General features: G+C 45.0%; 1 protein-coding gene and 1 pseudogene across 6 annotated transcripts; both read right to left on the bottom strand.

The window, feature by feature from the left end:
* Positions 1-8,942: 8,942 nt before the first annotated feature.
* LOC106800053 (leukocyte immunoglobulin-like receptor subfamily A member 6) lies at positions 8,943-19,996 on the bottom strand. Of its 5 annotated transcripts, XM_087421156.1 has the most exons (13): positions 19,908-19,996; positions 18,740-18,851; positions 18,487-18,638; positions 17,035-17,133; positions 15,446-15,507; positions 14,920-15,045; positions 14,766-14,801; positions 14,306-14,593; positions 13,847-14,146; positions 13,354-13,635; positions 12,728-13,027; positions 9,373-9,505; positions 8,943-9,254 (listed from the first exon to the last, which is right to left on the bottom strand). In XM_087421156.1, the coding sequence occupies exons 5-13, from the start codon at positions 15,465-15,467 to the stop codon at positions 9,245-9,247; spliced, it is 1,497 nt and encodes a 498-aa protein (XP_087277282.1). In that variant the 5' UTR covers positions 15,468-15,507; positions 17,035-17,133; positions 18,487-18,638; positions 18,740-18,851; positions 19,908-19,996; the 3' UTR covers positions 8,943-9,244. The 5 variants fall into 5 exon arrangements, 4 of the variants coding, with proteins under 4 accessions (XP_087277282.1, XP_087277283.1, XP_087277281.1 ...); XM_087421157.1 differs by lacking the exon at positions 18,487-18,638; XM_087421155.1 differs by having other exon boundaries at positions 17,031-18,638.
* Positions 19,804-21,469, bottom strand: LOC147912722 (leukocyte immunoglobulin-like receptor subfamily A member 5; annotated as a pseudogene). The gene is made up of 4 exons (XR_015549419.1): positions 21,381-21,469; positions 20,828-20,863; positions 20,352-20,636; positions 19,804-20,203 (listed from the first exon to the last, which is right to left on the bottom strand). The product of XR_015549419.1 is annotated as a leukocyte immunoglobulin-like receptor subfamily A member 5 (transcript).
* Between the last annotated feature and the right edge of the window lie 1,925 nt (positions 21,470-23,394).

A 23,394-nucleotide genomic window follows, 5' to 3' on the forward strand; every position in this document is an offset into this window, starting at 1 on the left:
TCTGTGGGTTCAGTGGAGAAACTCTCTTGTTGCTAGAGTCTTGTGGACTGCTGTATCCAAAGGTTTAGAGATCCTTTCTTAATACAGATGCTAGTCATCAGCCTGCAGAGACTCCTGACACTGCATGGTCACAGGGCTCCCTGAGGTGACCTTGGGGCCTGGGTCAGCCCAGATGGAGGGTTTAGGGAGGATCCTGGAAAGGAATCATATCTGAAGTGTCAGGGAGCCTTTCTCCCCTCAGCTTCCCCAGCTGTCACTCAAGATCACACCCAGACTGGTCACCATCAGCCCAGAGCCTCCATGCTACCCCAGCTGTCTTGAGGGTTCATTGTTCTAAAGCAACAGGTGTAGAGGAGGATTCGCCCACCTGCATCTGGTTCCACGGGCCCCAACACAGCCCTGCAAGAGAGTTCTCTGTGAGAGCATGTCTCCCAACCCACACAGAGAAGGCCTAAGCCTGGCCTGGGGCCTTGAGCACTGGGGCAAGTTCTGGACATTGAGCACGCTCTCTTTTCCCCCCAAAGTTCTACCCACACTGAGCCTCCTGAGTCCTGGGGTCTCTCAGGAACCAGGACCTGGGAGGGGAGGGGACCTATCACTCCTCCTTTCTCCAAAGCTCACCAAGCCAGAGAATTGATGTGAGAATAGGTGTCCTGGCACTGCCTCCCATGGTCCACAACCATGCAGACAACTTATAAAGTCCACAGAGCTCACCAGGACAGACATAAGAACAGGGTGTGAAAAGCTCTGGGCTCCGTGTGACACATCATGAGTTTCTCATCTGTGGGCTCACAGGAAGTGGAACTTCCCTCCCAGTGCCTGGTTTTGGTCTACCTCAAGGATGGGACCAAAGAGACAGCAGGCTTTGGGGAAATTCCAGACCAGATATGAGTCTCTCCAGACCCCACAAATTGTGCCTCTACCTCATGCCAAACTCAAATCCAGAGAGTGACACTTGTCCCAGACCATGAGGGTAGAGGATGCAGGGCAGGGTCTAGGAGCTAGCCCATTTCATTTCCAATTCTGACTCTGCCTTTTACAGAACGTGTGTAAACTTTGCTAAGTTACTTCCCTTTCCTAAGACTCCATAAATGCAAATTTTATTGCCTCCTTCTACCTTACAAGCATCAACCAGTGTTTATTGAGCAGTTACCATGTCCAGGCATGAGATTCATTTGTGAAGCTGATCAATTCCTTCCCTGAACTCATAGAGCTCTGATTAGTAACAACAGACAGTACAAATATTGAGACAATGGATAATTCGGCTATAGATTTAGTAAGTTGTAGAGAAGGAGAAAAACAGAAAACAGAGAGACTCAATGATAGGGGGATGTCTAGCAACTTTTGTGATGGGAGTGTGGGGACTTCTGGAGAAGGAGAGGCCAAGACTAGGTAGGGTTAGCACAAGTGTGGTGACGGGCTGGCATCTGCAACCAGGCAGTGGGTGAACTAGTCTAAGAACTGTGAGTAATCACATAACACAGAGCCTTGTTCACACAAGGTCTTGTGCACACTGAACGTATTTCTGGATTTTGTCTTTCAGACAACAGGATCATTTTCAGTCAAGGAACATATGAACAGATTGATGTTTTGAGAAGAACACTAGTCTATAGGGGCTGCTCTGTAGGAGCACTGTATTGACATAAACAGTGATAAAACTCCATCATTAATCCAGTGATGAGTCAATCAGTAATCTAAGTGGCTTACGAGAATTTCTCATGTAACCCTACACAAAACCTACAATAAAAGTACCTTCTCATTTGAGTAGGATGAGGCAGGAAGAGTTTGTTGTCATTATTATGGTCTAGAAGGTTGGGAAAGGAGTCTGCTATGTTCTAATTGCCTCATGGATCCACCCATGAGAAGGCACAAATGTGCTAATTACTCAAGTTGCATGTGTGATTGGAGAGGGGAAGTGGTCAATGGGGATAAATTTGGTTTGTAGGGAGGAACTGGCTTTGCTAAGGCTGGAGACTTTAGCTCAGCCTGATCATCAACCTCGAGGAACGTCAGGTAGTGAAAGTTGGAATTTACTGGAAGGAAGGTGGAGATCTCAGGAAGGGTTTTGTGTAGGAGAGGGTCACTGACAGATAAGTTTCGGGCCATGTGAATAACACACTTCATCAGGGAGTGAGGGCTTGGGACTTGGGGTAGGAAGGAGGCTGATGAGATGGCACCAACAAGACATCTTGAGTCTTCAAATGAACTTGACTGTGGTGATAGACCAGGGTCATGGAAAGAAGGGCTCAGTGTCAGAGCTGTTGAATTTGTTCATTGTATGTGAGGTGGAAGAGAGTGAAGAAGTGAGGACACTTCCATTCTCTGCCTTGGTTGGCTAGAGGAGCCAGCAGGGCCATCTTGGGATGAATGACCCCAAGAGGAGAAGGAGGTTTGGGGAGATGTTCATAATACTGTCAACTGACTCACAGAGGAAACACCAGCTCCTTCCTGTCCTGAGTCTGTGGTTTTGTTTCTCCCAAGCACTTCCACTCTCTTCCTTGTTTATATAAGCAGCAGCACCTTTTATTTATCACTCTCTCTCAAAAGCTCTGAGTCATTTCTGCCTTCTCACCAACTCTTGTCCCTGAGACAATAACTCTTCATCTGAACTTGTGGATTCTGTCTCCATGCTTCAGGCAAATGGAATAGTTGAGAATTGTCTAGGTTAATTTTTGTTGTTGTTTTTCCATTCATCGGCAGATGGGCATTTGGGCTGTTGTCATTTTTTGTCTATTGTGAATAGTTCTTCTACGAACACACTTGCATAAGTGTTGGTTAAAATACCTGTTTGCAATTCTGTTTCTTTTCTTTATTGTTGTAAGAACACTTAAAATGAGATCTACCCCCTTTACAGATTTTTGTGCACAGTATGGTAGTGTTAACTATAGGCGTATAGTTGTACGGCAGATCTCTAGAACTTATTAATCTTGCATAACTGATACTTAGATCTACAAGGGGAAATTATAGTACGTATGGTAATTAGGGTTTTAACTTTTTAAGGAACTATCAAATTGCTTTCCACAGTGGCTGAAATATTTCACATTGCCATCAGCAATGTATGTGGGTTCAAATTTCCCCACATTCTTATCAATGTTTGTTAATTATTTTATTCGTATTCATTGCATTTCATATTTCATTTTCAATGAGTAGGATCTCATTGTGGTATTATTTACATTTCCCTCATGACTGATGAGTTTACCGTCTTTCATTGGCTTGCTGTGTATTTGTACTTCTTCTTTGTAGAAATGTCTATTCAAACCATTGGACTATTTTCTTCATTGGGTCTTGTTTTGTTGTTGAGTTAAAGGTATACTTTGCATATTGTGAATATTAGACCTTTATTAGATATATGATTTGCAAATATAGTTTCCAATTTGTAGACTCTCTTTTACATTGTGGGTAGTATTTTTTGGTGCAAATATATTTTAAAAATTGATGACGTTCAATTAACATATGTTTTTCTTTGCTGCTTGTCCTTTTAATGTCATATCTAAGAAATAATTGTCAAGTCCAAATTTATGAAGGTTGCTTTTATGTTTTTATCTAAATGTTTTATAATTTTAGCTTTTATAATGATCCATTTTGAGCTTTTTGCATATGGTGTGTGTAAGGCTTCAGCTTCCTTCTTTTGTATGTAGATATCAAGTTTTGCTAACAAAATTTGTTGAAGAGACAATTCTTTCCTCATTGTGTGGTCTTGCCACCTTCATCAAATATCAACTGATCATATGCATGAGCTCATATCCGTCCTTCAATTTTTATCCATGTAGCTGTAAGTCTGTCCTCATGCCAAGCCGCACTGTTTTGATTACTGAGGCTTTGTAGTATGTTGGAAATTAGAAAGTTTGCATTCTCCAACTTTGTTCTTCTTTTTCAAGACTTTTTGACTATTGTAGGTCTTTTGCAATTACCTTGAATTAGAAAATGGCTTTTTCATTTCTGCAGAAAAGGACTTTCGGATTTTTCTAGGGGTCACATTGATTCTTTAGATTGCCTTGGAAAGTTGTGTCACCTGTACAATGATAAATCTTCGATTCTGTGATACTAGGATGTCTTTCCATTGATTTAGTTCTTGTCAAATTTCCTTCAGCAGATTAAAAAAATAAAATTACACTGTAAAAGTGTTATTCCTCCTTTGATAACCTCATTCCTATGTATATTTTCTTTTGGATGCAGTTATGAGTTGAATTGTGTCACCTAAAATGATATGTTGAAGTCCTCATATCCAATACCTGTGAATGTGACTTTTTTGGAAATAGGGCCTTTGGAGATGTAATCAAGTTAAGATGATATTGTGCTGAATTAGGAAGGGCCCTACTCCAATATTTCCGTTGTCCTTATCAGAAGCAGAGAAGAGGCATATAAGGAGAAAGTCATTTGAAGACAGAGATACATGAGGAGATGTCAGCCATGTGAAGATGGAGGCAGAGATTGGAGTCATGTTACAACAAGCCTAGGAGTGCCTGGGGCCAACAAGAGCTGAGAAGATGCAAGAAGGATTTTTTCTGAGCCAGGTCTGGTTGCCTGGTGGTTAAAGTTTGGCACTCACATCTTTGGGGTCCCAGGTTCACTTCCCAGTCACAGAACCACACTACCCATCTGTCAGATGCCACGCTGTGGAGGCAGCTCACATAGAAGAACTAGAATGGCTTACAACTAGTATATAAAGCTATGTACTGGGGATTGGGGAGGAAACAAAAAAGAGGAAGTTTGGCAACATATTTTAGCTCACAGTGAAACTTTCCCTGCAAAAAAAAAAAATTCTCACAACTTGAAAATTATTGCAAATTAAACAAAAAAGCAGTTTTCCCTAGAGCCTGCATAGTGAGCATAGGCTTGCTGACAGCTTGATTGTGGGCATCTAATATCCAGAATTGTAAAAGAATAAGTTTCTTTTAATCCACCAAGTTGTGGTAATGTTATGAGAATCCTAGGAAGCTAATAGAAGGTGGAAATGTATAGTGTTTACAAGACTGAACTCTGGTATCTGGCAGCCTGGCCTCCTTCCTATATCTTCCACTCTTTGGCTCTGTGACTCTGAGCATGCTTCAGGATCTCTGAATCTCTACTTCCTCATTATGTAAATGTAAATGAGATTTATAATTTCCTCATGAGGATTATAAGAGGATCAAATTATTTATTACACTTAAACCTTTGCAAAACTGCATGTTGCCTTGTTGTGTGAAGGATATCGAACATCATTATAAAGAAATTTTGTAGGGATCCATGAGACTCAGCAGCACCGTGACCCAGGTCCTGCCCCTATAGGACTGTGAGGGGGCTGGGTACAGATGGGATCCACGTAAGAACACGTGCCTGTGTTCAGCCTGAAGACAGAAGCAGAGGGTGGAGGAGTGGTTTACAGAGGCCCCTGACCTGTCACCATCACCTCCAGGGGCACTTTCTGTTGCGGGCTTTTGCAAAGCCTGCAGTCACTATGAACACGCAGTGACTGGGCACTGTTGTCTTGTTCTGGGATCTCATGGTGTCTGGTTATCCTAAAGTGCAGAGCCTCCCTCTTCTCCAGGCATGGATGGCCACATGCTCATTGCTGTGGAAACAAACCTGGCAAATTTGGGATCTTGGTACAGGGAGAACCCTGGAGGAAATGGAAGCCTCTCTTCAAGCGGTCTAACTTTTTTCTTTCCTTCAAAAGGAAGTTCTATGAGGGAAAGAACTACTATTTGTGGGGTATCAATTATTTCAGGGCCTGTCATTGGGTTTTTCTTTTGTTGGGACCTCTCCACCACTCAAATATCATCTCCAGTTTGGATGAGAAAACCAAGATGTAGGGATACTCTGCCTGCTCTTCAAGGTCAAGTCTCCAGTAAGTTTCCATGTGGGAATGAAATCCAGATTACCCAGACTCCAGAGGTTGGCAACCCCTGCACACAATTGCCTTCCTTGAAACTACAGAGACTGGGAGTAATGCAGGGATCAGGACCACGGAGTGAGGTCCTGCCAGCCACTCAGGACAATGCTTGGATGGGACTGAGTTGGGAGGCAGTGAGCCGGAATTTGTAGGAGCTTGGGGCCAGCTGTATTTGTAAATAGATTGTTGCCCTAATCCAGTGTGTTTTAGGCAAATTACTATATTAGCCTGAGATTATCTTTACAAAGGAGGAGATGATCCTCACCTAATAGTTGTGTGGTGTGGGCAGAACACACCCTAGGTCCTGATACCCAGAAGGCACTGAGAAAGTGCTGGTCTGTACCACAGCGTGCACTAACTGTATTGCCCGTTGCTCCACACAGGGGCAGCTTCTTGGTTGGTGAGCTGTGCCACCAGACAGGGCTCCAAGCGGGGTTAATGTTCTGCTGTCACCATCTGGACATTTGAACATGGGGCCCTGCATTTTCATTTTTCATTGTCCTCTAAAAATTACGTAGCCAATTTTGGCCCCAACATTTTGTTTTTGTGTTTGATTGGCTCATTTTAGTAGTTACTTTGTTGTTATGTCTGAGCTGAGTGGAGTGGAAAGTAGGGAAACCTTAGACTATGGAACTGAGAAACATTCCAAGTTTACAGAAATGAAAGGAGAGGGCAGCTTGGGCAGATTGACTACAGATTTGTGTGTGTTTATGTGTGTGTGCATGTGTGTATATGAAATACAGAAACTCTTTTCTCCCTGTCTTCCCATTTACAATCAATCCATTCACCCAATCATTTTGTCAAAGTATATCTACAAATATCAGCTATATTTCACACAATGTACCAAGCATGAAAACTAAAATATGTGTGTAACTCATGTGGATCCTATTCTCTGAAACCCTACTAGTCTTGGGATTTTATAGATGTCATAAAATTCATTACAAACTGTATATAATTATACACTATGACATGTGTTATGTGGAATAAATCCTTGCAGATAGATATTAGATAATAGAGGATCATAACTAGTCTGAGCATCATGGAAAGTGGACTTTGAGGAGGTTAAGTGAGAGGATAGGGCTGAGAGATGTGGAGAAGACTTAGCTGATGTGGAAGGGAGTGTTGAGAATTCCAGGAAAAAGAGAGTGTATAGATAAAGGTCCCCATTTGAAAGAGATCATGGCTGCTGACCACCATCAGGACCGTGTTGTCCTAGAATCAGGTCTGGGCTGATTTCCCTGCAGTCCACACCACTTCCACTCCAGGAACCACAGGGTGGGCATGTGGGGACCCAGGCACCGCCACAGCCCAGCTTCTCTGGATCAGTGCAGATGATGGGAGCAGACACAATAAGACAGAAGAGGTTCACAGAACATGACACATGAGAACCTCTGACACAGGTCTCTGTAGGAAAGAGGAGCTGCTTCTCTCCCATGACCTTCATCTGATTCCCCCTCAGTGGGTCCAAGAAAAGACCAGACATACTGAGTACAGTGCACTCTGGAACTAACCCCAGTGAGGTGACACTAAAACGCTTCATGATGGGGTTAAACCCCATTGCTGAAGTCACCTTCAGATCCATATTGGTGGGCTTCATCCCAGTTCAGATTCTTGGGCCATTATGAGTTCAGGTACTCACGTGATCCCACTTTAAATTCTTAACTGCCTATAGTTTGGTACTGGCCAAAGTGTTTGTTCAGAGACCCAGTTTCCCACCTGGAAACTGGCTCATTGTCTGATTGGACTCAGGTGAGGCTGATCAGGTGGGAGAGATCATGTTTTGAGGAAATGCCAAAATGTGAAATATTTGTTATAACTGATCAACAGCCACTTTGTTAGGAATTAGTCACCTGTGTAGGACATAGCTTTCAGCACCCTACTTCAACTCCACCCTAGTTAGTTGCAGGAAAAATAAAGACAGTTTATAGAATAGAAATGCAATGTCTAATACACTAACAGGTGACTTATGAGTCATCAAATGAAAGTCAAGAAGAACATTGCCAGTATTCCAAAGGATTCTGTGGTTTCCATCTTGAGCAAAACTATCCAACATTGTCTTATTTGTAACCACCATCATAGATTTCATTGAATGTTTTTCCTTGCTTTATTTGTAGAGTTTATTTTAGGTATACATTCCTAAACAATACATAATTTTTCCTTTTTAACTTTGCATAAATGGGATAATTCTAAACACACGGTTTTTTAATCTTCTCACATTTATTCACGGGCATGTTTGAAGATGGACACACATGAGTATTTGGAATTTTAGTTTGTGTATTTTCAGCGACGTATCATTTTTTATTTTCTACATAAAACACCCAATTCTTGCTTTTCTTGATGAATGTAGTCTTAAAATGATTTGGGTTAATATGAATAAATCCCTTGTCAATGTCCTTGTGAATGGATCCTGGTGCATATGTACACATTTTCTCTAAGGTGTATACTCAAAGACCACAGCTGTGTGTCTCTTACTTTAACTAGATAAGTATTATCTACTCTCTAAATTCATGGATATACTTTGCACTCCTACAAGTAATGAATTAGGATTCTATGTGAACACTATTCTCTCCCACAACTGATACTACCATTTTTCTCTTTGTATCTCATGTGGATGTTCTGGAATTTTGGTCTTGTGATTTCACTGAAGATGTGCCACAACATTTGAGGTAGGAAAGATCATTACACATAAAATACAAGGAAATTTAGGTGAATTCTGGGGCTGTCAGAGTGAAATTCAAAGTTTCCTATTGGTTTGGACTGTCCTGTGAAAGTCAATTCTGTGCATCAGTTCCCAGCTCTGCATCAGGGACCTCACGTTGGCACCTTGAAGTTGACCATGAAGGGAGTATAGACACCAGAGAAACTGGAGAATGCTTTGAATCAGTGTTTTTAACAATGGGTTTTTCAGAGGCAGTAAGAACCATGCTATCACTTCAGAAAGCAATGTCTTGATTCCCAATGATGATATTTCTGAAGAAACTACACAGGTAGCGTCTGATGAAAAATGAAGGGCTTGTGGAGTCCAGAGAGGGTGTTAGGACATCATTTTCTATATATCGCTTTCAGGATGCACCTTTGTTATGCCAATTTATTGATTTATTGAAACAGATTGCATGATCTTAATAAAGAGATCATGGTATGTGGTAATTAGAAATAAAGAAAAATGTATTATATAAAAGTGTACCAGAGGAAGAAAGTGTGAGGAGGTGAGGACCCTAATCTGCCATGTGAGATACATGCTGATTTCACAGAAATGGGGAAATACAGGAGCCAGTCAAGATAACTCAACTGTAATCAGGAAGGAAAGTTCCACTGTTCAATGGAAGAAAAGTCCAGACATGGCCCTTGCACATGAACAATGATTCCTCCAACTCACAATGACCTGTAGACAGTTCACACAGCATAAGATCTAGATGTTCTTCCAGAACCTCCTGGGTACACAAGATTTATTCCCAGGACTCTACACTCTGAATGGTGCATTTTTTCTCTTTTACATTTACCTCCTGGCTGTATCTTGGGGTCTTCTTGTGCTGTGACAAGCCTGAAATAGCAGAATCCCAAGGACCAGCAGAATGAAGGCAGACACGCTCATCCGGATGAGATTCTCCACTGTGTAGTCTTGGAGATGTGAGGCTAGGAATTGTGGACAGAGAGATCACAGAGGTCAGGGCAGACAGAACTCACTCCGTGATCCCTGGATGTCTACCCAGGGCACCTGGTTCCCCTTAACAGGACAACGCCCTCTGTGCTAATACCGTAACAGAGAATTTCTCCTGCTCACTATTCTTGGTGTCTAACTTATTTTGTGATGGGCTGATAGTGTCAGCTGAACCAAAAAAAAAAGTGAGGATAGAAGAGGACTTGATGCAACTCAAGCCTTTCCCCTGTGTTCTTATAATTCCCTCTGTTTCTCACAGCATAAACATTATACAGTCCCTTCATGAACCCTTTATCTGCTGTAAAAGGATTCCCTCTGTTATCATTGCATTATTTCCATTTCTTTCTTTTTTAAATTTAGACTTTGCTTCTGAGTCATTTGGAACAGAGTTTGGATGTCCCCAAGAACTCAGGATGGATGAGAAAAATGGTCTCCCAATACAGAAACAATTAGCTTCTTGTATGACCTCTTTTCATTCTGGGATATGGACCATGTAAGCCAGCTCTTCCAGATATGAAAGCTTCTGTTTATTTGAAAACTGAGGACCCAGCATCCATTGATGAGGGGTTGGTCATATATATATACATAGAGCATATGTTGTGTTAATTACATGAAATAAATTAGGTAAGAAGGAGGCAGGACAGTTCTGAACAGTGTCACAGTGAAGGTCACACTTGGAGATGACATTTAAGCTGAATCCTAAATAGAAGGAGCCTAAGAAAAGCCACATGAAGACCCAGACAAGGTGTGTCAGAGGCTATAGGAAAAGAAGGTCTCCAGAAAGATCTTAATCTGTTCTTCAAAGAGGAATGAAATCATTTCTGTGGGATGTAGTGGGGGTCCAGAGGAGAAGAGGCTGAGAATCAGGGTCTTAGTACATTCAAGACAGGCCAGAAAGGACAGGACAGTTGAGGGAGGTTCCATCACCTTCATCACCATCAAAATCATCATCATCTTCATCACCATTACCATCATCATCATCATCATCATCTTCTCTCTCTTTATCTCTCTCTCTCTCTCTCTCTCTCTCTCTCTCTCAGAACTCTGGAAAGCTCTATAAGATTTCAATGAGAGGAGACTGTCATTTGATTTTATATTTGAACTTTTTCACGCTAAAATCCTAGATATGAAACTGGGTTGCAAGAATGCGTGAATTTCCCAGATTCTTTGAAATTAAATTCATGTAACAGATAAGGGCACTCAATAAACTCTAAATAAATGAATGAAAAAAAAAGATAACCTCTGCCCTCTCCATATTCTATATTCAGAACCGAGGAAGTCCACAGTTCTGGTCTTCAAAGCCTTAAGGAACGTGGAAAATCAGTGGTAGTATAAAATTGCATGAGCGCAAAAAATAGATAATCCTGCAAATCTATTTTGATCAGTTTTAACATAAAAAATATTTAAAAAGTTGTATATCAATTCTAACTATACATCTTCATGTAAAAATTCTAAATAAGCTTATACAAGTCAGAAAGTGTGAACGAACAATAAACATCATTCAGTGTGATTAATATCCAAATGTTTGATACTAAGAAATCTTTCGAATGTATCACATCATGGTTAAAATTACAGAGAAAGAATTCAGGAGATGTACAAAAGACCAGAAAAAAAATCCTAATTTCTCCTAAGAAAAGAATATTTTTTCCTAATAAAACCTGAATGTAACAGAAAAATGAACTGACATGGATTGGACGATAGAATTATATATACAAAAAATATAGATTTTTGGATGTGCTTGTTTTAAAATAATTCGAGCTAAAAATTAAAATATTTTCCTAAAGTGGCACTCAAGTTATCTTAGTATTTTACCTTTTCATCGTCATATGATATTTGATGCAAATAAATAAAATAGGTACATAATCTGAAAATGAAGTGAAATTTCAATTTTCTTGAGGTTGATATAATTATTATTAGTAAATCAGAGGAGATCAATTGAAAAACAATTGAGAGGTGGACAATCTGTAGTATTTTGTTAGGATATAAAATTAATATCACTAAGTCAGTATCCCCATAAAGATGGGGAAAGGCTTTCTCAGAAGTTCAACCTCCCAGGAGAGCTGAGCCCACATAGATTCAACCCCACCTCGCAGGGGTCCCTCCCACCCCGACTCCTAGCCTGAATGTCTCTGTGGGACCTCCCCCTGTTCCTGGATCCTGGTGAGTAGTGATGCTGTAGTTGTGAGACAGAGACACAAGAAAGTCAGTGGGTGGGGCCTCTGCCTTGTAACTTTAGTGTAATCTCATTTCCTCTTAGGTTCATTGAGTCTCATCCCATCCCTCTCCCATCCTCAGCTCTGTCTGACACTTCAGGGATGAGGTGTCCCAAGGATGGGAGGTTCCCATCTATTTCCACCCTCTCATGGACTGGACTGTCCTCTGTCTAACCTCCTCTGTGCTCTGATTATTCCATTGTGTCTCAGAATTTCATGTGGATGGGGCCCAGATAAGGCCTTCAGAGCTCAGAGAGGACAGGGACAGGGGTTCCTCACCTGAAACCAGGAGCTCTGGGACCAGGGACCTGTCCAAAATCTCCACCTCAGGGAGCACTGATACCCCCCTCCCAGTGGATGCCACCCATATATCACAAACCAAGGATGGATGAGGTGAGGGGGTGGGGCTTCCATTCTCCTCACTTCATCCAGGCTGCCCCTCACCCAGGGTGGGCCCCCAACATCTCCCTCTGTATGATCTCCCCAAGGGCCATCCACCCAGCATCAGAGCCCCATGGAGTGCTGTGGTCCCCACCCACATCTCTGCCCAACTCCCAGCTCCCCTGGCAGACAAGCCGGTTCTTGAGTATCTGAGGGGGCATCACATCCTCTGAGAGACTCTTAGAACTGGCCTGGGTGGTCTGTGCTTCCTCAGAGCAAAGGGGCTTCAGTGACTCACCAGTTGTTGAGATGAGCCCTGTGGGCGGGGGGTTGGGCTGACCCTGGATTCCCCACTTCGCTCAAACTCTTCTGCTGCATCAGCCCTGTGGCTCCCACAAGACCTTCCTTCTGCACCCCTGGCACCTTCTAGACCCAGGTGAGGGGGAATGGGGTGGGCAGGGGTGGGAGGGCTTCTGAGGGGCAGATGTCTTTCTGGATGACACTCCATCAGAGCCCCCCTCTATCCTATCCCAGCTCAGACATACTTGAGATCAGGGACCCAACTAGATCATAGGGACAGGGGACAAGATTGAGGATCATCACCTGAGACCAGGAGCTCCAGGGGGTCACTGGGAAGTGACAACAGGTAGGGGGAGGTGCTGTCTGAACCGTAGCACCTGTAGGTCCCCTCGTGGTCAGAGGTCACAGGACTGATGGTGAAGTTGGCCTGAAAGGGTGGAGCCATGTCCTGCAGATGAAGGTGCAGGGAAGGAGCAAGTGACCCATTCTTGGACAGATGGAAGGTATCCAACCAGATCTCAGAGCGACACAGCAGGGTCACTTTCTCTCCCCAGGACACTGAGGGCCCTGGTTGTGCTGAGAGGGAGGGTTTATCATACATTCCTGGGAGAGAGGAAGGTTGTGATGTGTAGAGAGCTCCCCCTCCCCACATGCCCTTGACCCTGAGCTGAAGGACCACTGTCCTCTCCACTGTCCTCTCTCCAGGGACTCTGTCTCTGACCCCTCTCAGCTCCTCTCAGTCCCCCTGGATGAGACTCTTTTATGTCTTTGCCTCTCACTCCCCCTTTCTTCCTTTCTTCCTCCCTCTCCTTAGACCACTGTCCCATCTCAGCCTCTGCTCCAGGACATCCTCACTGGACCCCATCACCACCAGGGTTGACCCTGTTTCCAGGGCCCTGAGCAGACAGTCAGGACATGGGGCTCCTCACCCACGATCAGGATGTCCAGGGGGGCGCTGGGGGCCGACCATGCATAGGAGAGGTTGTGTCCACTGTAGCATCTGTACTGGCCCCCGTGAGTGTGGTTCACATGGCCCAGGGAGAAGTCGGGGCTGTGCTGCCCATGAATACGCTGGGGGTGTGTGAGCCCCTTGTCCTTGGTCAGAGCGAATCTGTCAAAACCAGCCTCTGAGAGACACTGGAGAGTCAGGTTGTCTCCAGACAGCACCAGCGAGCCCAGCTGGGCCAAGAGGGAGGGCTCCCTGTACACTCCTGGAGAGAAGGGACAGTGGCATCGAAGGGGACTCACATCCCACATTGCCCACTGGGCCTGGAGTGAGAGTTCTCATTTTTCAACCCCCTAAAATTCTCACTTTGTGGTTCAGGCCCCAGGAGGCCATGTTACCAACCCCCCATCACCCTCAAGGCTCCACTGAGCTCAAGGCTTACATCAGTCACTTTGGGGTCCCAGGGGCACCCTCACCTGTCACCACGAGATGCAGAGGGTCACTGGGGTGTGACCACACATAGGGGGAGGAGCTGGAAGAACCATAGCATCTGTAGGTGCCCCCGTGGGAGGTGTTCATGGGGCCCACAGGGAAGACAGCTTGCCACCTCCCACGAAAGCTCCTCGATTCCATTTGTCTGCGCCGGTCAGCTCCTCCCTCCTTCAGCAGATGGAAAGTGTTCAATGTGAACTCTGAGCTACAGGAGAGGGACATTTTTCCTCCTGATGCCACCACAGGGCCTGGGTGGGCTGAGAGGGATGGTGCACTGAACTCTCCTGAGGAAGAAGGAGGGAGCCTTTTAAAGGGGGGACCATCAGCCCACATACCCCAGGTGTGGACTGTGAGAGCTGAGGTCCCCTGAGCACACACTCCGTTCCCATCTGTCTGTGAGGAGGAGCCCACAGTGGGGAGGGGACCAGACTCCTCCCCCTTACCTGTCACCACCAGGGGCAGGGGGTCACTGCGCTCTGACCAGCCGTTCCAGCTGGTGTTATATGCACACTGATACAGCCCTGCAGTGTGTGAGCTCATAGATTCGATGGAGAAACTGGTCTTGTTGCTGGAGTCCTGTGGGACCTCCATGTCCAAGGGTTTGGAGACCTTATCTTTGTACAGACTGTAGACATCAGCTTGCACAGTCCCCTGACACCAGATGGTCACAGGGCTCCCGATGGTGACCATGGGTCCTGGGTCAGCCCAGATGGAGGGTTTGGGAGGCACTCCTGGAAAGGAATCAGACCTGAAGTGTCCAGGGATCCCTTCTCCCTTCAGTTTCCCCAGCTGTCTCTCAAGGTGCCTCCCAGACTGGTCACCATCAGCCCAGACCCTCTGGGATCCTTCCAGCTGCTCATGGGGTTCTTTGGGCTGAAGGAGGAGGTCTGGATGGGAACTCACCTGTCTGTACCTGGTCCCATGGGCCATGACACAGCCCTGGAAGAGAGTTCCCTGTGAGAATGTGTCCCCCACCCACACAGAAGCTCCAGGTCTGGTCTGGGCCCCTGAGCACTGGGGTCAGATCTGGGGCTGACCTTGTTTCTCCAAAACTCACCAAGGCAGAGAAGAGCAGTGAGAGTAGGTGTCCTGGCACTGCCTCCCATGATCCCCAGCAGCACCGGTGACTTATAAATTCCACAGAGCCCAGCAGGACAGACAGATGCAGGCAGTGTGACAGAGTCTGTGTGACGTGTCACCGGTTCCTCATTAGAGGCCTCATAGGAAGGGGAACAGCCCCTCCCAGGGCCTCACTCTACTCTCCCTGAAGGATAGGATTGAGGACCAGCAGGCTTCAGGGATCTTCCAGACCAGATCTGGACTTGCCAGACCCCCCACACACTGCCACCATGGCTCATGTCAAACCCAAATCCAGAGAGTGACACTTGTCCCAGAACATGAGGGTAGAGAACACAGCGCAGGGCCTAGGAGCCAGCCCATTTCAGTTCCATTTCTGACTCTGCCTTTTACAGAAACTTGGTGACCTGAGGTAAATCACTTCCCTTTCCTGAGACTCTGTAAATGCAAATATTCTTGCTTCCTTCCACCATCTGGGCATCAACCAGTGTTGATTGAGCACTTACCCTGTCCAGACATGAGATTCATTTGTGAAGCTGACCAATTCCTCTTCTGGACTCATGGAGCTCTGATTAGTGACAACAGACAACACAGATATTTAGACAATGAATCATTTGGCTGTAGTTTCCGTAAGTTGTAGAGAAAAAGACAAACAGGATACAGACAGCCTCAATAACATGTGGAAGTCTGGCAACCTTGGTGATGGGAGTGTGGGAACTTTCTGGAAAAGGAGAGACTGAGACAAGGTAGGGTCAGTACAAGTGTGGTGAAGGCCCAGCATCCTCAACCAGGAAGAGCGTGAACTAGTCTAAGAATTGTGAGGAATCAGGTAACACTGAACCCCGGTCACACAGGGTCTTGTGCAGCATGTGAGAATTTCTGGATTTTATCTTTCAGACAACAGAAAAATTTCCAGTAAAGGAATGTATGAACAGATTGATGTTTTGAGAAGAGCACCATTCTGTAGGGACTGTTCTTTAGGAGGACTGTGTTGATGTAAACACTGATAAAACTCCATCATTAATCCAACTCCAAGATGATGAGCAATCAGTAATCTAAGTGGTTTATGAGGGTTTCTCATGTAACCCTTACATAAATCCCACAACAACAACAAAAAAGAAAATGCAGACCAAAAAAAAAAAATACATTCACAGTTGAATGGGATGAGGCAGGAAGAGTATTTTGTCATTATCATGGTTAGGAGGTTTGGAGAGGAGTCTACTGTGTTGAAATCAGCTCAGGGAACCACCTATGAGAAGGTACAAATGTGGTAATTACTCAGGTTGTGTGTGTCTGGGGAGGGGAAGTGGTCAATTGTATGGAGTTTGGTTTGTAAGGAGGAGCTGGCTTTACTGGGGCTGGAGACTTTAGCTAAGCCAGATCATCAACCCCATGAATTGTCAAGTGGAGAGAGCTGGAATTTATTTGAAGGAAGAAGGAGACCTGTGGAAGGGTTTTGTGCAGGGTAGGGTCTGTGACAGATAAGTTTGGGGCAACGAGAACAAAACACTTCATCAGGGAGTGAGGGCCTGGGGTTAGGGGCAGGAAGGAGGCTGATGGGGTGGCACCAACAAGAGGTCTTGAGTTGTCAACTGAGCTTGACTGTGGTGATGGATCAGGGTCACGGAAAGAAGAGATCATGGGCAGAACTATGGATTTGTTCATTGTATGTGAGGTAGAAGAGAGTGAAGAATTGAAGGATCCTTCACACTCTGCTTTAGTTGACTGGTGGAACCAATGGGTCTATCACAATATAGACGACCCCAAGAGGAGAAGGAGGCGTGGGGAGATATTTATAACACTGTCAAATGACTCATAGTGGGAACCACCACCTCCCACCTGTCCTGGGTCTGTGGTTTTGTTTCTCCCAAGCTCTTCCTCTCTCTGAATTCCTTGTTTCCATAAGCAGCAGCACCTTCTCTTCATCACTCCCCATCAAAACCTCTGAGTCATTTCTGCCTCCTCACCACCTCTTGTCCCCCAGATCATGACTCTTCATCTAATACCGTGGATTCTGTCTCCATGCTTTGGGAAAATGCACTATTAAAGACAATTCATAGGTTTTAATTTACGACAAGAGGGAACACTTACTGACCATCTACTTCGAGCAGGTAACATGTCCACTCCCATTTTCTTCATTGTAGGAAATTGATCACAACCCCACCTCTCAGAGTTGTTATGGGGTCAGTAGTGCCTGAGAATAGAAGAATCTCAGTCTGGTGTCATTTCTATGCCTGATTAAGACGTGCGCTGTAAGAGACTTGTGGTAGGAAGGGCTACTTGGAAGCACCAAAATCTGATCTCCTAATCAACCAACAATATAAAGCTGAATCAAACCACATCCTTGGTCAACTTGCAGATGACCACAGACTTAAAGGATGCAGGAATGATCATCCTGGATTCCATACTCTACCAGATCAAGAGCGAAGGTGAAAATTCATCAGTGTGTTCATCTCTAAGCTCTGTGGCACTTAGGGCAGTTCTTTTCTGGTGAGGATCCTACCACAGATAAAACTCTGCAGGGACATGGGGAAACTTCTCTAGATATAAGGGACCTACAAGGAACTGTGTTCTTTTTACTTGCATTTCCTTTTATTGATGTAAAATCCACATAACACATTATTGACCTTGTTAAATTACATAATTCACTGAAATTTAGAAAGTTCACAATGTTGCAACCACCACTTCCGTCTAGTTCCAAGAGATTTACATCACCCCAAAAGAAACATGAAGCAGTAAGTCTCCACTCCCTCCTCCAGCTCAGCCTCTGACAAACACAAATCTGATTTCTGTCTCTATGGGTTTTCTTCTTCTGTCTGTTTCTTATAAATGGAATTCTACAAAATGTGTCTGGCTTCTTTTACTTAGTTTCATAATTTTGATATTCACCCACACTGTAGTGTGTATCAGTACTTCTTTCCTTTTATGGTTGAATAAAAGTCCAATGATATGGAGATACCACATTCTGTTTATCAAAAGTGGTCCAGGGGCCGGCCCCATGGCTTAGCAGTTAAGTGCATGCGCTCCGCTACTGGCGGCCCGGGTTCGATCCCGGGCGCGCACCGACGCACTGCTTCTCTGGCCATGATGAGGCCGCGTCCCACATACAGCAACTAGAAAGATGTGCAACTATGACATACAACTATCTACTGGGGCTTTGGGGGGAAAAAAGGAGGAGGATTGGCATGGATGTTAGCTCAGGGCTGATCTTTCTCACAAAAAAAAAAAGTGGTCCAGAGCATGAAGGTATGTATAGTGTGGATAGAAACCCTCATATATATACCCTCAGGTATATATTGAAGGATATACCCTCATGTCATAGGGGTGAGTAAAGAAAGAGGGGAGTAAAGGAGATTCAACAATGGTGGGGGGTGGGGAACACCATGGTTTAGTAGAGAAAGAATCTTGACTGGGAACACCCAGACATTTTCCTGCACCCAAACCATGTTACTATCTCAATATTCTCAGCAGCGAGTTCAACCAACATATGATGCAGATTTTCTTTCAGAACCTCCTGGGTCCATAAGATCCATTTTCAAGGTTCTACCTCACTGAGCAGTGGGTTTGTTGTTTCTTGTGTTTATCTCCTGGCTGCATCTATGGTCCTCTGGATGTGTGGAGCCTGAGATGGCAGAGTCCCAAAGACTACCAGGATCAAGTCAGTCACGTCCATCTGGATGAGATTCTCCACTGTGTAGTCTTGGGGATGTGAGGGTAGGCATTGTGGTGAAAGAGACCAAAGAGGTCAGGGCAGACCAAAATCACCCCAGGATCCCTGGATGTGCCCCCAGAGCACCTACCTCCTCTTGATAGGACACAACATTTTGTGCCAAACCCGTGATGAGAATTTCTCCTGCTCACCACTCTTGGGGTCTGACTTGTTGTGTGATGGGCTCGTGCTGTCAGCTGCTTCTGAGAATCATAAAATGAGGGTGTGAGTGAGGAGACCTGAGTCCAACCTTTCAGTGTGTTCTCAGTTCTGATATCCTCTCACTTCCCACAACATAAGTTTTATGTACTTCCTTAATGAACCCCTTCTCAGCTGAAGCCAGTTTCCATCTGGACTCCTTGGATTCTCCGGACTCCCTGTGTTGTGTGAATTCAGATCTCATTTCTGAGTCTCAGCGCAACACACTTTGGCAGTGCCACAAGAGGTCAGAACAATTTTCTCTCCAATTCAGAAGTAATGGAGCTCTTGTGTGTTCTCTGTTCTATCTGGGATACAGGACCACATAAGCTGAATCCCTTGGAGATGAGAGTATCCACTTATTCAACAGCTGAGGACTCAAGATCCAAGGATATGGGGTTAGTCGTATATTTTTACATATATACACATACAAACATATACACATTTACACAGATAAACACACACATATATCTATGCATATTTCTTACAAATGGTAGTGTTAAGTCAGTGATTCATTAAGACAGTGTTTCTGATTTTCTGGAGTGTGAATGTGGTTGAGTAGACCAACAGAAAACATATAAACCCACATCAGATGAAATACATTAGTTAGTTGGATAAATATTTTTAAATGAGGATTATATATATTTATGTTTATACTTATAATATATATGTATGCATATGCATATAAATATATAATAGAAGTAAAATTCTAGATATATGTAAGGTAACTGTAGATATGTGCACGTGTGCGTATATACAAAGAGAGAAGGAGAATTTAATAGATAAGGAGGAGGCAGGACTGTTCTGAGCTGTGTCTTCAGTGAAGGTCACCCTTGGAGGTGACATTTCGGTTGATTCCTGACAGGGGAGAAGTAGCCTCAGATGAGCGATGTGAAGACCCTTCTCTCTCCCTGAGTCTCCAGCTCTCACTGCATCTCACTCTCTGTGTCTCTGGCCTCAGAATCCCTGGGATCCTGTCACCTCATCATCCCACCAGGGGCTCTCCTGAGGACCAGTCTCAGGCCCTAAGACATTCATGGTCAAGAAAGGGACATCCTCACCTGAGACTAGGAGCTCCGCGTGTCACTAGACTGTGACAACACCTGGAGGAAGTTCCTGCAACAGCCATAGCATCTGAACATCCACCTGTGGAAGGGGATCACAGGGCCTACAGGGAACACAGTCTAGAACTGCCATTGGGGTGTAACCGCGAGTCCAGGGTCCAGGAGGGCTTGTGTTCTCCTTCCTTAGAATTGACCTGTCATATCACAGCCGCGAGCCACAGTGGAGGGTAACATTCTGTCCTGAGGTCACCACAGGGCTCAACAGGCTGAGAGGGTGGTTTTGCTGTAGAATCCTAGGAGAGGACGAGGCAGCGTGTTGAGTGGGGCTCACACCTCCCTCATATCCCCCAGGGCTGGTCTGTGAGAAGGGACACACCCCTGAGAGCCAACCCCCTTCCTGAGGGCAGAGCCTGAGGCTGGGACCCCTGAGTGTCTTCTCACCTGCCACCACCAGCTCCAGGCGGTCACTGTGCTATGACCAGCCAGTGGGGCTGAGATAGTAACAATGATATTGCCCCGCATATTGCTGTGTCGTGTGTGGGATGGAGAATGTGGTTTCTTCCTGAGGCTCTTGTGGCTTCTGTCTAGTCCCAGGCTCTGGGCTTCCCTCTTTATCCAGACGGTACTCCTGGGCCTCCCGTGTCCCCTGACACCAGATGGTCACGAGTATCCCCCAGGGGATCACAGAGCCTGGCTCAGCCCAGATGGTAGGTTTGGGGAGGGTCCCTGGAAGGAAATTAGAGGCTGAGTCACAAGACATTCCCCACCCCGAGTTCCCCATCTCTCAGCCTGAGGACCCTCACAGATGTCCCCCGTCACTCAGCCGAGAGCTTCTGTTCCCAGTCCCCAACTGCCCAAGTGTGGCCCTTCGTCCCCAGTGAGGAAGTGGGATCTGGGACACCTGGGGACAGACTCACCTGCCTTCACTGGGGTGCTGGGGCCCACAGTTAGCCCTGGAAGAGAGTTCCCTGTGAGAGATTTATCCCTGAATCCTGAGCAGAATCCCTCTTTCCCATGACCCTCATGAGTCCTGGGATCTCCTGACAGACCAGGGCCTGAATGTGGGGTGGGATCTCTCTCAGACTAGGACTTCCCCTCCCCCTCCTCAACTTTAACCAAGGCAGAACAGGGCCATGAGTGTCAGGGTCATGGCATCTCCTCTCTCTGGCCCCAGCTGTGCAGATAGAGGAAACCATGGTGCTTGGCAGGACAGGTAGACTCTCAGGGTGTGGCCACTCGGAGGCTGGTGCTCCCCCTCATGGGGTTGTCACATCAGCAGCCCCACAGGAAGGGGAACTGCCTTTTCTCAAAAGCCTGGCTCTCATTTCCAGGACATAGCAGCAAATAAACCCAGAGATGCCCCTTCCGGGTAATGGTGACCAAGGGCATATCCTTCCCTCTCAGAGTCTCCCCAGTGAGGTCTCCTTCATCCTCAGCCCATCTGTCAGCACATCCCTGCGAGGTCCTCACCATGGACAGTGGTCATCCAGGCCCTGGAGATGCTTCAGGGAAGAGGCACTTCAGAGCTCAGATCAGCAGAGACACACGCTCAATATCTAACTGTACGGTTCAAGTCGAGGTCATTGTGACAATGAGCACAACGGAGAAATACAGTGAAATAAGGGAAGGAAACATCACTCCTCCCCTGGCCCTGGAGTGTGGGCTTTCTTTCTATCACAGCCCCCTTCATGGACTTCTCCTTTTTCTTACAACAGTGTCCATCCCCATCTCTCTTGGAACCAACCCCTGAGTCCTTCCTGCCTCCTCAGATCCCTTGTTCCCTTGGGCAGAGCTCCTCTCCTCATCCTGGGGTCCTGTCTTCAGCTTTAGGGGAAAATGAGTGATTAGAGCTCTGATTTTTCCAGGAAAATTGATCTTTATTTAAATATTTTTCTACCACCCACTGCCTGTGTGGATGAGCAATAATACTGCAGTCAGAGTTTTTCCCCATTTTAAAAGTTATTTTTCATCTGAGTCTATGTGGAAGACTGAAGTGTGATTTTCCTCTCTTGAAATATCCTTGTCAGGTTTTCTTGCTAGCCTATGAATATGTGTGGGACTGTGTGTGCTCTAGAAAAATGTCCATTAGACTAGTGTTTAATCTTCCATAGTGTTTGGAAGAAGTCAACTGGGAATCTTGCTGGATCTGGGGTTAATTTTGTGGGATAATTTTAATTTTTAGATATAATTTATTTCATAGCTCAAAGATGATTCAGATTTTCTATTTATTCTTGAGATTGTTTTGGAAAAATTTGGAGGGATTAGTCCATTTTATCCAAATTGGATAATATTCTTCACACAGTCCATTTACATCTATTGTGAAAGGATTTCAATCTAAAACGGAACTGAAGGATATGAAATGGAGAATTCCACACACGAGTCCTCAGGAAAATGAAACTTAAGGACTGAAAGATTGATTTCTCATAAATGCCAGATTTACAGAAAATGGAAACTTATCCCTCAACCAATGAACATCCACCCAGAACCTCTCCTCATCCTCAAGCCAATGAACTTGCTGCTTGGATGCTAGCTAAATGCCCCCCTCTGTGCAGTCCTTGCCCATAAACACAGCCCATCCCAAACCCTCAAAGCACTCGCCTGCAGATTGCTACAGTTTTCCTGTTGATAATTGCAATCCCGCTGCTATTCCTGAATAAACTCAATTTTTGGTAATTGGAGCTTATCTCAGTTTACCTCTTTGTTTAGGTTGACACTATAAAAACTATAAAAGTTTGTGCAATCTGTACTGATGTCTCTTTTTCATTTCTGATATGAGTAATTTACATCTTATCTCTATTTCTTGTCAGTGTTCCCAGGATTTTATACATTTTAAGAATAATCAATAATAAACATTTTTGGCTTTATTAATCTTATTGACTGAATGCTTGTGTCCCCCAAATTCATATGTTGAAAGCTTAACCCCAGTGTGGCTGTATTTGGAGCTGAGGCCTCTGAGAAAGTAATTAAGGTTAAATGAGGTTATAAAGCTGGAGTCCTGATTTGATAACATTAGTGTCCTTATAAGAGGAGAAACCAGAGAGCTCGCTCTCTGTCTTTCTCCATGTTCTCACACTTAGTAAAGTTTCTGTGAGCCACAGTAAGAAGGGGCGGTCTGCAATCCCAGGGGAGAGCCCCCACCAGACACAACCCCACTGCACCTTGATCTGGGACTTCCAGGCTCCAGAACTGTGAGATAATGCATTTCTATTGCTTAAATCGCCCAGTCTATGAATTTTTGTTACAGAAGCCTGAGAGGAATAATACAGTCATGAGACACATAACGATGTTTCAGTCAACAGCAGATCGCATACCCAAGAGTGGTCCCATAAGATTAGTACCACATAGTCTAGATGTGTAGTAGGCTATACCATCTGGGTTTGTGTAAGTGCACTCTCTGCTGTTTGATAAATGATGAAATCTCCTAATAACACATTTCTAAGAATGTCTTCCTGTTGTTAAGCGATGTATGACTGTATGGATTTTG

Source organism: Ceratotherium simum, chromosome 33 (assembly GCF_057802395.1).
Source record: "Ceratotherium simum simum isolate JZ-2026a chromosome 33, ASM5780239v1, whole genome shotgun sequence".
NCBI classification, from domain to species: Eukaryota; Metazoa; Chordata; class Mammalia; order Perissodactyla; family Rhinocerotidae; genus Ceratotherium; species Ceratotherium simum.

Excerpts from the sequence above, each read along its gene's own strand:
- LOC106800053 (XM_087421157.1), bottom strand. The coding sequence starts at position 15,467 with ATGAATCTCATGTCTGGACAGG. Across the intron at positions 13,028-13,353 it reads CCTGGACATCCTGATCGTGG|GAATGTATGATAAACCCTCC; the intron begins GTGAGGAGCCCC and ends CCTCTCTCCCAG. Across the intron at positions 9,506-12,727 it reads CCTGGAGCTCCTGGTCTCAG|CCTCACATCTCCAAGACTAC; the intron begins GTGATGATCCTC and ends CACAATTCCTAG.